Source organism: Amblyomma mixtum, chromosome 5 (genome assembly GCF_055824585.1).
Source record: "Amblyomma mixtum isolate Tamu chromosome 5, ASM5582458v1, whole genome shotgun sequence".
Classification (NCBI taxonomy): domain Eukaryota; kingdom Metazoa; phylum Arthropoda; class Arachnida; order Ixodida; family Ixodidae; genus Amblyomma; species Amblyomma mixtum.
The window spans coordinates 142,467,182-142,482,293 of record NC_143016.1 but is presented as its reverse complement, the minus strand read 5'-3'; the positions used below and the strand labels follow the sequence as shown (position 1 = coordinate 142,482,293).

Genomic DNA, 15,112 nt, shown 5'->3' with positions numbered 1-15,112 from the left:
CACGGAGTTAGCGTGATTGTTTCATCATCGGTGCCTTGGCGCAAGAACACCGTGGTGTTTAGTATGACATGGTTATGCCTCCATTCTCTGCAAAACAAAGCCAAGCATTCCCTTACTTAAGTACGAACTTTATGCCGAAGCTAAACCAATTCAGCTCACAGTCATGAATTGTCTTCATCGACTGATACACGAAAATAACATAGCCTGTATCTTTGTCGACAGTAACCAAAACCCTGAAATGTTTTTCAGGCAAGGTTTTGCGCATTCCAAGACGGCTACTTTTTAAGACGTATGTGTTTCAAGTTGCGCGCGTTTCTCCGCTTGTAGGATGCATCGAGCGGAAATGGTGCTGTCTCGGCTCTTGTGGGGTTGTGTTCTTTCGAACCCAGACAAACTGAATCTGCGGCACGGGCTCTCAAAGAGGCGAAGTGCTCGATTATAGACCTGCCGCCTGTCTCGTTATTCAGCCCCAAGTTAGAGCGTATTGGTTTAATTTCGTCATAGAAGGTTGTGGCCAAGTACTACACCAGGGTGGCCAAATCCTGGTCTGGTGAGGTACTACGTTGTAGGCTGTGGTCACCGAGATCAAGCCGCACCCCAGTCCAGGTTAAGCAATTTCATCGACACGCGGACACTTTAAAAAAAAAAAACCCGGTGAAGAATTGCCTGGCACCGGGATTCGAGCCCAGGTCCTCTTGCACACGAGGTGGATGCTCTTGTCGACGCCACCGCTGCACCACTGGAAACTGAACCTGGCAACATTTAAACTAGAGTCTTATCCAGTCAAGCTAGCCTAACAGTGTGGTTCGAGGAATTAGCGGGTGTAAATAGGACGTCCTAGGGCTTAGTGAGGTTAGCAGGGCAGATGAGGCGTACATAGTACTGAGGGGTGGGCACGTATTGTGTTATCGTGGATCAGCGGACATACGAGAACTAGGTGCGGGATTATTCACCAAACGGGGTACAGCGGCCAACATAGACGAGTTCTAAAGTAGTGACGAGAGACCAATGACGACCAATGACAAGGGAGTGGCAGCTATCGTAATTAGGCTTTAATAAGAGGTACAAGCTGAAAACTGTGCAGGCCTACGCCAATGCATCCATCTATGTTGACCATTCGCTCAGAGCTTCAAAGAAGGTGTGGAATCGGGAATGTACAAATTAAAAATCACACCACACTGTACTAATGGGCTACTTCAATGCGAAGGTATGTAAGCAGCAGACCAGAGACCAGGCGCTTGGTGACTATTGCCTAGGCTCCAGAAATAGCAGGCGGGAATTATTAGTAAAGTTCGCAGGAAGAAATAATTCACAGGTCATGAATACCTTCTTTCGGATACGAAAGAAGAGGAAGCGGACCTAGAAGAGCGCCAATGGTGAGAATAAAAATAAAATTGACATCATACTATGCGTTCTCACTGGTATCGTGCGGGACATAGAGGTCCGCGGAAAGGTGCGATGTATTGACCACAGATTGGAGAGATCTTAAACTAGCTTAGATCTGAAGAAGGAACGGAAGAAATCAGTGAAGTGAAAGCTCATTAACGAGTCAGCGGTTAGAGGGAAAGTAGAGAGATACAGGATATCGCAGAACAGATATTCGGCTCTAACTAAGGAAGACGATATTAATGTTCAAACAATGAGCGATAATCTCACAGCTATCATTAGTGAGTGACTAGTAAAAGTAGATGGCAGGATGGATCAACAGGATACAGGCAATCAATCTCGGCAGGCGGAAAATCTGATTAAGATACGCGAAAGCATGAAAGCGTCTAACCATACTGGCGGAATAGAATTGGTAGAGCTATCCATGTTAATAAATAAGCTTAAGACAGCCAATATAAAGAAGTTTAGCATAGAGAAAATGGAGCATGCTGGAAAGAAAGGAGGAAGCCTCAAAACAGTGAAGAGAAAATAGGCAAAGGCAAAAACCATATGCATTCGCTGAGAGACCGAGGGGAGAATGTCATTAACGATATGAATAAGATAGAATGGCCGAGTTTTACACTAACCTCTGCAATAGTCACTGTAATCCGAACGCTAATGAGGGAAGCATTAGCGCACAGCAATGGATATCTGGCCAGCAACGAAAGAGGAAGTAAAGAGGGCCTTAAGAGCAATGCGAAGCAGGAAAGCGCCTGGTGAGGATCAGGTAACAGAAATCTCTTGAGGAACGGAGGGAAGATTATGATAGGAAAAACAGCCACCCTCTATACGAAATGCTTTATCACGTCGAGCTTACCAGAGGATTGAAAGAACGCTAATATTATTTTGATTCTTAAGGAAGGAGATGTCAAGAAGTTCAACAATTACAAACCGATCTGCTTAATGCCTGTTGCCTAGAAGGTATTTACTAAGATAATCGCAAACATAATCAGGATAACCCTGGACTTTAATCAACCAAATCAATAAGGCAGGCTTTTGTAAAGGATATTCAACAACAGGCCGTATTCACACTATCAATCAGGAGATAGAGAATATGCAGAATAGAACCAACCTCTATATATAGCGTTCAATGAGTTCGAGGAAGCCTTTGACTCCGTGGGAACCTCAAAAGTAATCCAGGCATTGCGGAAAGATGGTGTAGCCGAGTCTGGCAATTTCCTCACTGGCGTCCCAGAACCCTCCTCGCAGCGCCGCCTCTCCTCCTCCGCTCTTTTCTCCCTTCTCCTCTTTTTTTCTTTCACGGCTGTTGCGCTCTTCGGTCTATTCCTCCGGCGAGTCTGCCTCCGCGCACCGCCGCCGCGAATCTGCGCGTCTTCTGAACCGCGGCCTGGTCAGCGCGCCTCTCAATGTGCTGACGCATGAACACGTAGGTGGTGGTGGAAACGTTTATTGCCAATGATGTAAATCGTAGGGGGCGCCTGGTTTGCTACAAAAGTTTGCATGATTACGAGAATTGGTCTGGGTATCGGGCATGCAGCAGTGCTGGGTATTGAGCAGTCCGGGTTTGTAGTTGTCGCCAATGTGCAGCCTGCGCTATGGTGAGGGACGGAGCGGGGGGTGCGTATTCCCTTCTTTTGTCTCGGTAATACGAGAGAATATCACGGAAGGAGACCAGGTAGTGCGCGGGCCGCGGGCGAACGGACCGTCGTGTGAATCGCCCTTTAACGCCATTTTAAGTACGTGCGCAGTCGCCTTCTTTGCGCGAGGAACGTGCCGGCCACACAATGGCTCGAAGGGCAACGCGAAAATCGCGAGCCGGCCGCCCTAGAAGCTCACCAGGAGCAAAACAGCTGTGAAAGACAATACGAGCAGAATCGCTTTATTAAGGCGAAAGCCTTTAATGCCTCATACTGTCGTGAGCAGGAAATGCACTACCTGGTCTCCTTCCGTGATATTCTCTCGTATTACCGAGACAAAAGAAGGGAATACGCACCCCCCGCTCCGTCCCTCACCATAGCGCAGGCTGCACATTGGCGACAACTACAAACCTGGACTGCTCAATACCCAATACTGCTGCATGCCCGATACCCAGACCAATGCTCGTAATCATGCAAACTTTTGCGGCAAACCAGGCGCCCCCTACGATTTACATCATTGGCAATAAACGTTTCCACCACCACCTACGTGTTCATGCGTCAGCACATTGAGAGGCGCACTGACCAGGCCGCGGTTCAGAAGACGCGCAGATTCGCGGCGGCGGTGCGCGGAGGCAGACTCGCCGGAGGAATAGACCGAAGAGCGCAACAGCCGTGAAAGAAAAAAAGAGGAGAAGGGAGAAAAGAGCGGAGGAGGAGAGGCGGCGCTGCGAGGAGGGTTCTGGGACGCCAGTGAGGAAATTGCCTAGAGTCTTATGTGAAAATGCCGAAAGATATCTATCACTACTGTGCAGAAATGCTATTCCCTGCCTTATTACAGTAGGTGTTCCGAAGCCTTGATTGGGAACATGGGGATAACAGTTAATGGAGAATACCTAGATAATTTTCTACTCGCTGAAGACGTTGCCATGCTAAATCACTCAGCAGGTGAGCTACAATGCATGATCAATGAGTTAGACAGGCAAAGCAGAACGGAAGGTATTAAAATTAACACGCAGAAAAAGAACGCAGTGTCCAACAGTCTCGCAAGAGAACAGCAGTTCACAATTGGTATCCAGGTGCTTGAAGGGGTTAGGGAATACATGTACTTAGGACAGATAGTGGCTGGAGATCGTGATCACAAGAGGAAATAACTAGAAGAATAAGACTGGGGCGGAGCGCGTATGGCACATTCTCTCAGGTCATGATCGGTAGTTTACCAATATCCCTCACGAGAAAAGTATACAACAGCTTTACAACAGCGCCTGTGTAGAACAGCGCCTGTGTACGTCCTTCCTTGCTTCTTGTGTCCCGTCCTTTGCGCTGCTCCAGCACGATGCAACAGCACCAACTAGCCCTACAACTTGCTCTTCTGAGCTTTATCTTACCGGCACTCACCTACGGGGCATAAACGGGGAGGCTAACGTGGAGGACAACAGAGCGAGCTATGGATAGAAAAATGTTAGGTTTAGCGTTACGAGAGCGGAAGCGCGCAGAGTGGGGGATGAAACACGCGCGGGTTGATGAAATCTTAGTCGAAATCAAGAGGAAGAAATGGGCTTGGACACGTCATGTAATGCGAAGGCAAGCTTACCGGTGGTATATTAAGGGTAACGGAGTGGATTCCACAAGAAGGCAAGTGTAGTAGAAGGCGGCAAAAAGTTAGGCGGGCGGATGAGATTACGAATCTTTGGGGGGTACTTTGTCGCAGCATGTAAAAAAATTGATTAATTGGAGAGACATGGGAGACGTTTCGCGCTGCAGTGAGTGTATAATGATAACAGCGTATTTCTTCTCGCCATTCCGCAGTCAGGCGCGTCTTCATACATTCGAACGGCGAACATCAATTACACGCTGTGCCGGGGACCCAAGGAATGTTCCGTTCGCCAACTTTCCTGCCCGCATGGCGCGCTTCCAGTGGCGGCATCCCGATTTCTTACGTCGGGCTGCAAGCCTTCCGGAAAGAATATTTCGTCAGGATAGGATCAGATTCGGCTTTATGTTATTCACTCCTCCCGTTTGGTGTCAAATTCTTCGTGAGGCTCGGGAATGACTGCGGATGATATTAACCTCAGTTTTGATAAGAGGCAAGAGAGAAGCATTTCATGCTTTGAGAATTTGAAAGCGCCGTGAGCTCAATCAAAATACGCCAGCGCGAATGCAGTATCTTGCGTGACGTACACTTAAGACCGCTCGGGCATCGCAGCAAGGGTGAGGAAATATTCTTGCAGGTATTTCCACTCATGACCCCGCCGCGGTGGCTCAGTGGTTATGGTGCTCGGCTGCTGATCCGAAAGACGCGGGTTCGATCCCGGCCGCGGCGGCTGAATTTCTTGAAGGCGAAATTCTAGAGGCCCGTGTGCTGTGCGATGTCAGTGCACGTTAAAGAACCCCAGGTGGTCGAAATTTCCGGAGCCCTTCACTACGGCGTCGCTCATAGCCTCAGTCGCTTTCGAACGTTAAACCCCAATAAACAAACAAACAAACAAACAAACATTTCCTCTCATGAAACGCACTTGGTTGCGGTTAAGTTACTGCACTAAATGGCGCTGGATACTCCGTCAACATCATCATCCCCGCCGCCTGGCGTATTGCTTACACGGCAAGCTAATGTAGTAGTGTAAGGGCTCCGATGGTGACTCTACGACAAAGAAGGTGGCGATGGTTCCCACCCACACCGAAAGGTGAAGGCGTCACTCAAATCACCATCGGTCACCCTTCATACCCTGGCTACCATACTATAGGCGGCTGCAGCAAATTAGGTGGGCGATGGGTTTAAAAGCCTGCGGGTATATGGTGGCCACAGCTGACAAAAGACGGAGTTAATTGGCGAGACATGGGAGAAGCGTTTGCCCCGCAGTGGACGTAGTGACGCTGATGATGACGGTGATCAACAGATCGCACTGAATATTTTATGCTCTTGCACAAGTTCTTGCGAAGTTCTTGGACACTACCAGCACCGAGGCCTTCGTTAAGCTGTTGAGCAGACAAGGGTTAAGACATGGAGGACTCGTTGTGACATACATTTGAAGGGAGGCGGTTTTGAATAAAAGCAGCAAACGCAGCCTTGCTGCCATTGGCAGCGTAATATGGTTCTGGTCCAGTTGTTGTCGTCACTGCTGGACAGCGTCCTATGTGGCACTTCTGGTATGGCACTTCCCTCGCCGCTAAAAAGAGAGGATGGCGCTCGAAAGCTCTGTGAAGGTTAGGTTACAGGTAAGGCGAATACAATCGGCAGTAGAAGGTTGGACAGCCGCTGCCGTAGCTCCCTTGGCTGAGGTACAACCGGACATAGTGGAATCATACCCGATTGTTAGCATGAATTTTTAGGCTTCATTTTCAGTTCACTCATCTGTCAGGTAAGAAATGATTGCGCTACTAAAGTCGCTGATCAATGACACAAAAAAAATCATTTCCTTATGCGTTTCCTGCTTTCGGTTACGGTTAGCTTCCTTCAAGCAACACCATAAGGTATATGAAGCATGCAAAAGCGATCCGAATTGGTGCTTGTTCATTACGGGCCATTACAGCTCGTAGGGCAGGTTTGAAAAATAGCGCGAATGAGTTAAAACTGCAAAGAAATCATCCTAGTACAGATTTCATGTAACTTGTGTGACCTCGTGTCCTCTTGTACTCTCTTTGCCAAACGTAAGCAGGCAGTTCTTTTGACTTCTTCTGATATCAAGAGTCTTTATCACGCAGAGGGAGACAGACATTACGCAAGTTGATGTGGCGCAGTTTTTTTCTCGTTTCCGCCGACCGCTAGCGACTGCAGCGTAAGCGCAATCCGATTAGTCACTGCAACCTGGCTACTTTTGGTAATGGGGTGTGGGTGACTGTCTCCGTTGGTGTGTCGAAAATACCTACCTAAGCAAAATAAGAAACGTAGTTTAATTATGATACTTATCGACAGGAGGGAAATCGCACATGGCGATCTGCGCTCATAACATTTTGCACCTCATTGCAACGAAAGACGAGAAAAACCGAAACTTTATATCGCTACTTCTTAAACATTTTATATTTGCATGCTTAACTATATTTTTTTCTTTTAAACAGAGCAAGAAGTTAAAATTACTGTGACGGGTTGTGCAACATAACACATAAATGCAGATAAACGACTAAAACAAGAAAACAAAAACGCAACTCGGCCTTCTACAAAATAGCAGAAAAGAATAGAAAACATCGAAGGAGTACATGTATACGTGCAGAAATAATGGTAAATAAACGTGCAAGTGTGTGGTTCACCCAAAAAATACATTTTAACGCAGTAACAAAACATCAGAGCAGTGCTCATGTAGATGCAGATGTAATGCTAGATAAAAATTTAGAATGGGTACTTCGCGCAAATATGCGCAAGGTAATGTCCGCCTATCGCAATGACCTATTGTTACTCCGGTAATAATGAATTACTAACTCTCAGTGTGGTGCGTTTTATTCTGTGTCCTTACATGGTCATCTTTCTATTTCCAGTGGCACCTTGGCTATTACAAGGCAGTGCACACGCCCACGAAAAGGGGTTTTGTGAGCCATGTCGGCAATTGGGGTGGAGCCATCGATTATTACACGCACGAAAGAGCTCCTGTGAGTGATCTCATGGCTCCCCGAGGTGCTAATGAAGACCGCTTTCATTGCTTGAAAAGCTCCGGAATACAGAGAGAAAGGGTTACAACGTCGACGTGTTTTATTTTGAAGGAAATGCTGCCAGGTTGTTGACTTGTGTGGCACAAATGAACGGTTGAAGCTATGCTGAAATCAAGGCCCGAGGCCAGTGGAAGGCGAGGCGAAGGGCATTAGCTGTTTTAGAGAGGTTTTTCTTGTTTCCAGCATTGAGTCGTTCAGGTAAAAAGGTAGAGCTGCCACTCAAAGGCGAAGTGCCACAGGGACCTGAAGGTGTTCGCCGGGTGGTTGGTTGGGAGTACGTACTCCTCGTTTAATCGAAGGTGTGGTGGATTCGGGTGGTTTCATTACGTGTCGAAGCCCATCACTGCCACACCACATGTGCTATGCTACGGGTGTCTTGTGAGAAGCGTGTGCAATGTCGAGTTCGAAAAGTTTCCTAGTTTTTCTTTTTAGGGAGTGTTTTTGTTGAAATATGTTGTGTTTCATTAGTTGGCCGTTCGCGGGCTTGTTTGACGGGCGTGATGCAACGATGATTGCAATTAAAAAAGTTACATTTCTGCACGATTTCATCACTGGGGTGGTGTTTTTCATTGAATTTCACAGACAGAACTCCATATATGATTCCAATTTGCAGGCCACCAAAAAAAGCAAGTCTTCAGGAAAAGGCTAGGAGTTAAGGAAAACTAAAACACTTGTAAACAGCGTTTCGAAACTAAAAGAAAAATGGCAAAATCATGAACAGAAAAGAAACTGCTTTAAGTATTTAGGGCACATATTCGCATTCCAAAGATGTATCTTTCATATGTCAGAGTCAATAGCGTCGCTTTGGGATTTCTGTTCGAATTAAGATTCGACGGTATGACCATAAAATAAGCTAGGAGCGTAATTTGACTTCGCTCAGCTTATACCTACTGAAGTAACGTTAATGTTGACAGTATCGCGTTCAGGGAAAGTACGAAAAGGGCGTTTGAGAAGCCAGCGGTGGAAACACGGGTATTGACCGGATACCTAATGCATAGTTTTATGTGGCGGCACCCAGAAAAGAAACAACTCTTGAACCATCCACGGTGTTTCGTTTGAATGCTGGTTTCGTTATAGCTATGACTTATCAGTACGGCGCAGTGGCGTTAATGGGTTAATGCCTATATATGCGCACTCGTTCATTCCCTGCTTTACACTCGCAGATGCATTCCAGTCTTTATAGCGCTCCTGGTGCTGGGATGAATGCGCCACTGCCTTGGCAGGTGGCGGTGAGAAGGACTTTCACCGGTGGGGTTTGTGAGACCCAACTTTGTGCTCTTCCCGAGGAGCCTCTCGCGACAGGTTACTTTATATTTCACCTGCCAGGATGAGTAGGTTGTGATAATATCACAAGATAGGTTAACAAATTTTCTTCTCTTCAAATTTGAGCAACGCTAACCTTTAAGACGAATACACAGAGGACATAACAAGAGGAAATGATAGGAATACACGGAGGACATAAGAGGACATGACCTTAATCTACCTTTGCTGTCTTCATTGAGAAGGTAAAAAGCGACCTCACTTTACTGTTGCCCCCCGTCCCACTCTCTTGGCCTTTCTTTCTGTGGTCAGTCGTAGATGCGCATGCGCTCACGGTCGTCTTTTCTTGTATGTTCTATGAGAAACGTGTTCAATAAACGTAGTTTGAGTGATCGTCCGTCCCGTCATGTCCTCTGTGTATTCGTCTTAAAAGTTAGCGCTGCTTAAATTTGAAGAAAAGAAAATGCGTAACCAACTATCCCCTCAACGTGAATTACTAGGTTAGCAAAGCCCCACGCGTGACGGCGGTCGATTTTTCCGCTTGCATATACCCTTCTGTTGGTAACGCAATAACAGCATCCTACAGTAAGGCAATCCTGAACTTTTAAAGGCAGCTGGGATGTTGATTAAATGTTTTTTTGGAATGTCCAGTACCTCAAATAAAGAAAGCCCAATGGTGTCAGAAAAATTAACTCAAATAAAAGTTAAATTCTTGTTCAACAGTCTGCGAAGAGAAAACCCAGTGGTTATTTTCATCAAAAATAAGGCCTGTGGGTGGTGGGGGGAAAAGACACTAAAATCGGTGCAAACATGCCCAAAACGCAGACACAATTAACTTAAATCCGCCAGAAATCATGTGATTGAAAATAACTATACATAATTACATTCCCTCTTCATCTTTTAGCTCGAATACCCCGTTATTACCGCTGTACATTTGACGGACGTAATGCAATATGTTTCCTTCGTATTTTCCTGAACAATACACAAACGGAGGTTGCACTAGGAAGCTGAGTGCAAAGTCAGACATTTCTTTAAAATTCGTTTCAAACATTTATTATTCGTCTACCTTGCCGTCAAGTACGTCCTTTAGATCTTCTTTACGTGACGTAAAGTCATTGATTCAACATATGAGCTACCGTTTGAGGTAGACATTCTTTAAGCACAGATTAGCTTTGTAGTTGGATGTTATTGATATCTGTAGCGTTACATAAAAATATGGAGTAGACGTTTGGTCGATACCCGTTTTTTGACCTATGGCTTCGGAAACGTACTTTTCGTATGCATCCTCAAGAAAAAAAAAGGCGTCTGATGAATACCAAAGCTTAAGAGGTTTAAAATCTTCACTTTAACTAATTTATCTATCTAAAGTAAGCACAAGACATCTCGTATTTGTCTGCCATGTGCCCAGCTGTGTGAACTGAAAAAAAAAAACGCTATATAAATGGGCCCATTCGAGAGTCGAAATCGAATGCTGGACTATTTTTTGGAAATGTATTGGGGGTGGGTGGAGCATGCGAAATGTCGGTTAAAACCTGGCCGGTACCATGAACCCCCAATTAGCCTTCATCCTTCAGTAGGGCAGTGATGAATGAAATACGCTACCCGGTCATATTGCGTGAGCCGTGATGAGCGTTCCTTTTCTTTCTCTGAATGACAGCGCTTGCAACTGATTTTTCTTTCCATTGTCATGATTGCATAACTGCGTATTGTTTTATAAAAAAAAAATGCATCAGCCTTCTCCTATATTTGAGTATGCTTCAGTGCTTAGCTTTTTTTTTGCATGAAAAAGGCGTCTTCTCTATCTTTCTTGGAAATATCGACATCGCATGGATGGTGAGTTTGCATCTTCTTTTGATCTCTTTCCTTTTGTGCAGAGAAACACCAGCGATTTGGGCTTGGACTTCAGAAGAAACCTAACTGTGGCATGGAATGATACTGGAAGATATTATACCGATATAATAACTGAAGAAACGTTGTCTGTCATTAGGAATCATCCACTTGACAAGGTGGGTCGCGATGAAGTGTACTGGCTAGAACGTACCTCCTGACGTGCGGTCGTGCCTTTGCGCGGTATAGAATTCTTATTCAGCATCGAGCGACGTCACTGATTCTTTACATTAGAAAGCAGTACATTTCGTTATGAGGCGAAAACTACTCGACGTTTTAAGATAAATGATGATCGTAATGATCTGCTTGACGATGACACGACGGACAACTCTTTAGCTCCGAGTTTGACACAGAGTGGTTGAAACATGACAACATCAGGCTACTTTGTACATAGGAGGCTCGGTAGACACAGAAAAAAGCGGCATTTTCTCTCACGTTGTCACAACATGTCTACAACGACACGAAGCTCTTCCAAACTATTTTCTCTGCGTCACTGCCAGCTCATTTTTCTTTTCAGATCCGAGACAGTGCGTCTGCTGTCCATCATGAATATCTGTTCGTTGTTAGAAAGCTGGAAATGAATTAACTTGCTCATCTAATAGCTTGCCTAGTTGTACATCGCTCCGCGGAACAGGAGACGAACACCTTACGCCTAGGAACCAGTTTGACCCGCCAGGCAATTGCTCTAGTCCCCGTGCACATGTGGCTGCTGGATAATGCGCTGCAAGAATACACTTGACTTGCACGCAAGGGAAAGTTGGTTTACAGTCGTCCTATGTATTGTAGCGAAATATTGACTACTGCCTGTAGTGAGTGTGAATGGGGAGCCGCCTGAGAGAAGACTGCTCGCTTTGGCCGTCGGCTTCAAGTCTTAACAAAGACTCTTCAAAAATAATTTTAAATGGTGAAGCGTTCTTCATCGTCGTATTCGTCATCTGTCACACTCTAGTAGCACGCTCCCAAAAACTGCGCAGTAGCAGTTGGCAGCACTTGCTAACAGCTAAATGGTTGTTTTCATTTTTCAGGCACTTGTCCGATGGACAGTGCACTTTCGGTGTCGAATAATTTATAATCTTGTGTGTTTCCAAAAGTATTTCCAAACACACGATGGTAGCAAGATAGTTTGTACTTGCGTTGCGGATATATTCGAATGCAGCAGGTGATTTCCCTTTTTATGCAGGAGTTGATTACGACTTTTTTGGTGGCGGAGGCGATTGTGGGCTCCGTTTTTCTTTATTTGACTGCGTTTTTCTCACAGTCAGCTCTTATTCGCTAGTGGTTATTACTTAACAGTGGCTAAACCATTTCAACACTTCTTAGAAAAAATTGATAGGATTTTAATGTAGCTAAACCGAGTAGAGTTGCGAAAGCCTCTGTTTACCCTCATTGGCCCATGGTTTTATTTTGCTCGGTCATCAAAACGACTGACGACGCCATTAGACAGCTTAAGCTCTGATCGAGGCTAGGGCGACCCGATCTGTTCGCGCCGCAGATGGAAAGCGATGACGACAACGATGAGCAATTCACAGAGCGAGAGTGTATTGCAGTTTAACACGCGGTGTTTTCGGCTGAGGCGATAGCATAGTTCCCTCGTGCAGTGGCCAGCGAAACTGATTTTTTGGCGCCGGCGCTGGTTCGAAAACCAGTCGCGGCAATATTTATTCTATTTCCGCATGGGTTGTTGCTACGCATGCTTTTGACAAGGTTACCTTCCAGGCCAATCTTTAAACACACTATGTGAGAAGGTTAGACCTCATGAAGTAGTTTTATTGGTTTTATTGGGGTTTAACGTCCCAAAGCAACTCTGGCTGGGTGAGACGCAGTAGTGAAGGGCTCCAGAAATTTAGACCACCTGGGGTTCTTTAGCGCGCACTGACATCGCACAGTACACGGGCCTCTGAATTTCACCTTCATCGAAATTCAGCCGCCACGGCGGGGATCGAACCCGCGTCTTTCACCTCGCGAAGTAGTGCCTTCGCTTTAAAATAATTCGATATTATCCATATCTATACAGTAGCAAAGTGCTGAGAGCGACTGATTATGTGTACATAATGAGAGGACGAACTTACAGCTGTATCGGATTGGGAACGCTCCCGACGTACCTGTTTAAAACTGTGAAGACCCTCTTCAGTGCTAACATTATATTTTCGAAGTGTTCATGCACTTGTAAAGATGAAAATGTCAGTACCTTTTGAATACTTTGTTTGTAATATAACCATCGAAGAACGCCGGCTTTTAGCAAAATTATTAGTACTAAATTGCTTCCGGACCATCTTGTTCCCAACACCGAAGAGTGAAATAGCCGCTATAACGCTCGGGAGCGTCACAGCCGTTGTAACACTCAGCGCTAAAATAAATAGGCGTTTAACTGATGCGTGACAAGAGGCTCGCCTGAGGCAGCGCTTTCTCTGTTCTCGCAGCCTATGTTCCTGTACGTCGCACACTTCGCGCCGCACTACGGTAGCGAGAAAATTCCCTTCCAGCCGCCTCCTCGGCCCGTAGAAGGCTACGATTTCATTGGCAACAAAAATCGGACGATGTATGCAGGTGAGTACTGGCGTTACCACAGAAACTCTGACATCCGAAGACGTTGAATATCGGACATGTCAATGGTCTGCTTGTGGTTTTCTAAGCATGAATGTCAGGTATGTCAAGGAGTGACGAGGATCACTTCGTGACGAAGCTGCTCGAAATGACAGTTTTCAGTGACCAGATCATTTCTGGCAGCTTCGAATAAAGCACTTTTCAAGACGTGAGTAATTGCCCATTGCGAAGGCTGGTTATTCATGAGCCAATTGTGCACATGCCTGGTGGGTCAGAGTCGGTCATCTTCGTTACCATCAGTCCATCCCTCTTAAGGCAAAGCCCCTCATCAGGGACCAGAGTATTAACAGCCTAAAGTTACAGAGACTATCAGCCGCTCTTACTTTGGAAGAATGACATTGATGAGGAACTGGCAACTTCGGTGATGGCACTTTAATACGGCGCAGTCACCAAACTCCAGCAGGTTCGCGGACACAGTCGCTTTCTTAGATTCGCTGAGAACAATGGCAACGTTTACACTCTGTTGCTATTGGCACTCACAATAGAAGAAGAACCTTATCATACGGGCCTTTACTGCATTTATGCATGCATTTTAATTTTTAAGATGAAAGCGTAACTAGCCGCATTACGGTGAAAGCCGGCGGCGTGTGTTAGTTTGTTAGCGTGTGTTCTCACAGTTATCATGGAAACGCAGCGCTTGCAGACGACTACACACCGAGGACAAACATACAACTGTGCTGTTGTGTGCGTGTCCTCTCTTTGTCATCTTTGTCATCTGTCATCTTTGTCATTTGTCATGAGGGGCGGAAGGCTGTCCCCCCCTAATTCCACAATTCAATAGGTTTCAACTGCGTTATTGTGGCTGTAGTGTAGCGTTACCATTTAGCAGGGAATGTTGTAGTATCTTTTTTACAAGCCATTTAGGTGGTATAATGGCAGCCATGGCGGGTAACGTTACGCGGGCTGCTTTTGCATTTCTCCTGTTTCGTTGAAACTCGGTTTGTGTGTGCCTGCGTGATGGGAAGGCGCCATTGAAGGTAGAATTCAGCGGACAGTGCACGGGACTGTTTACTATCTCGTGCCAAACCACATTCGCTGCAACGTGCGTGCAGTACGCGAGTTAAATTTGATGTGAGAAGAAAGACTGAAAAAGAGAGGCGAGTTTCAACAATCTTGTCAGCCGAAGCGACGAGGACGGCTTTAGCAACAGATACCTCCGGTGCAAGGCGCCCTCGCCAGTAAGTGAGTGACTGAATAAACTTTAATCAATTAGCTGTTATTGAGCTGGCATCATGTGAGGTTTATCGATAGTTGCGGCCCCCATTTCAGGCCTTCGCTCTCTTTCACAAGCCTGTTCGCCTTTGTGATCAGAAGGATCTGGTCTTCTGGGTCTGAGCTGACCAGCAATGCCTCTCAATGAAAACGGTTTGGATTGCGTACATGAGGTTCTGTATTGTGTGATGTACAGTCTTTGTCAAAAGTTTAGAGCCCAGGGGGTTTACTTCTTAGCCTTGTAGTGAGACTCCTGAAGCATTCGTGGCAGCCCTACCCAATGGAGGAGGCAGGACCAGAAATCATCTTACGTTCAGGAAATTTGGAGCGCTGGAGATGCATTACGGACCACACAGTGTGGCTCAGAAGCAAACTCCTTGGGCTCCAAACTTTTGACAAACGCTGTACACTACAGTGTTATCTGGTACAGAGCTGATGTTCACCCAAACTATGGGCATATGTCCCCAAAACTTGTGGGGTGTAACTTG

General features: G+C 46.0%; 1 protein-coding gene across 1 annotated transcript in view; it reads left to right on the top strand.

Annotated features, from left to right (window-relative positions):
* LOC149343941 (arylsulfatase B-like) overlaps nucleotides 1–15,112 on the top strand; it is a 45,459-nt gene that overhangs the window by 15,163 nt on the left and 15,184 nt on the right. The window contains exons 5-7 of the mRNA XM_089547106.1: nucleotides 7,491–7,601; nucleotides 10,796–10,927; nucleotides 13,229–13,355. Of these exons, the coding sequence (XP_089403232.1) occupies nucleotides 7,491–7,601; nucleotides 10,796–10,927; nucleotides 13,229–13,355 (370 nt within the window). The remainder of the gene's footprint in view (nucleotides 1–7,490; nucleotides 7,602–10,795; nucleotides 10,928–13,228; nucleotides 13,356–15,112) is intronic.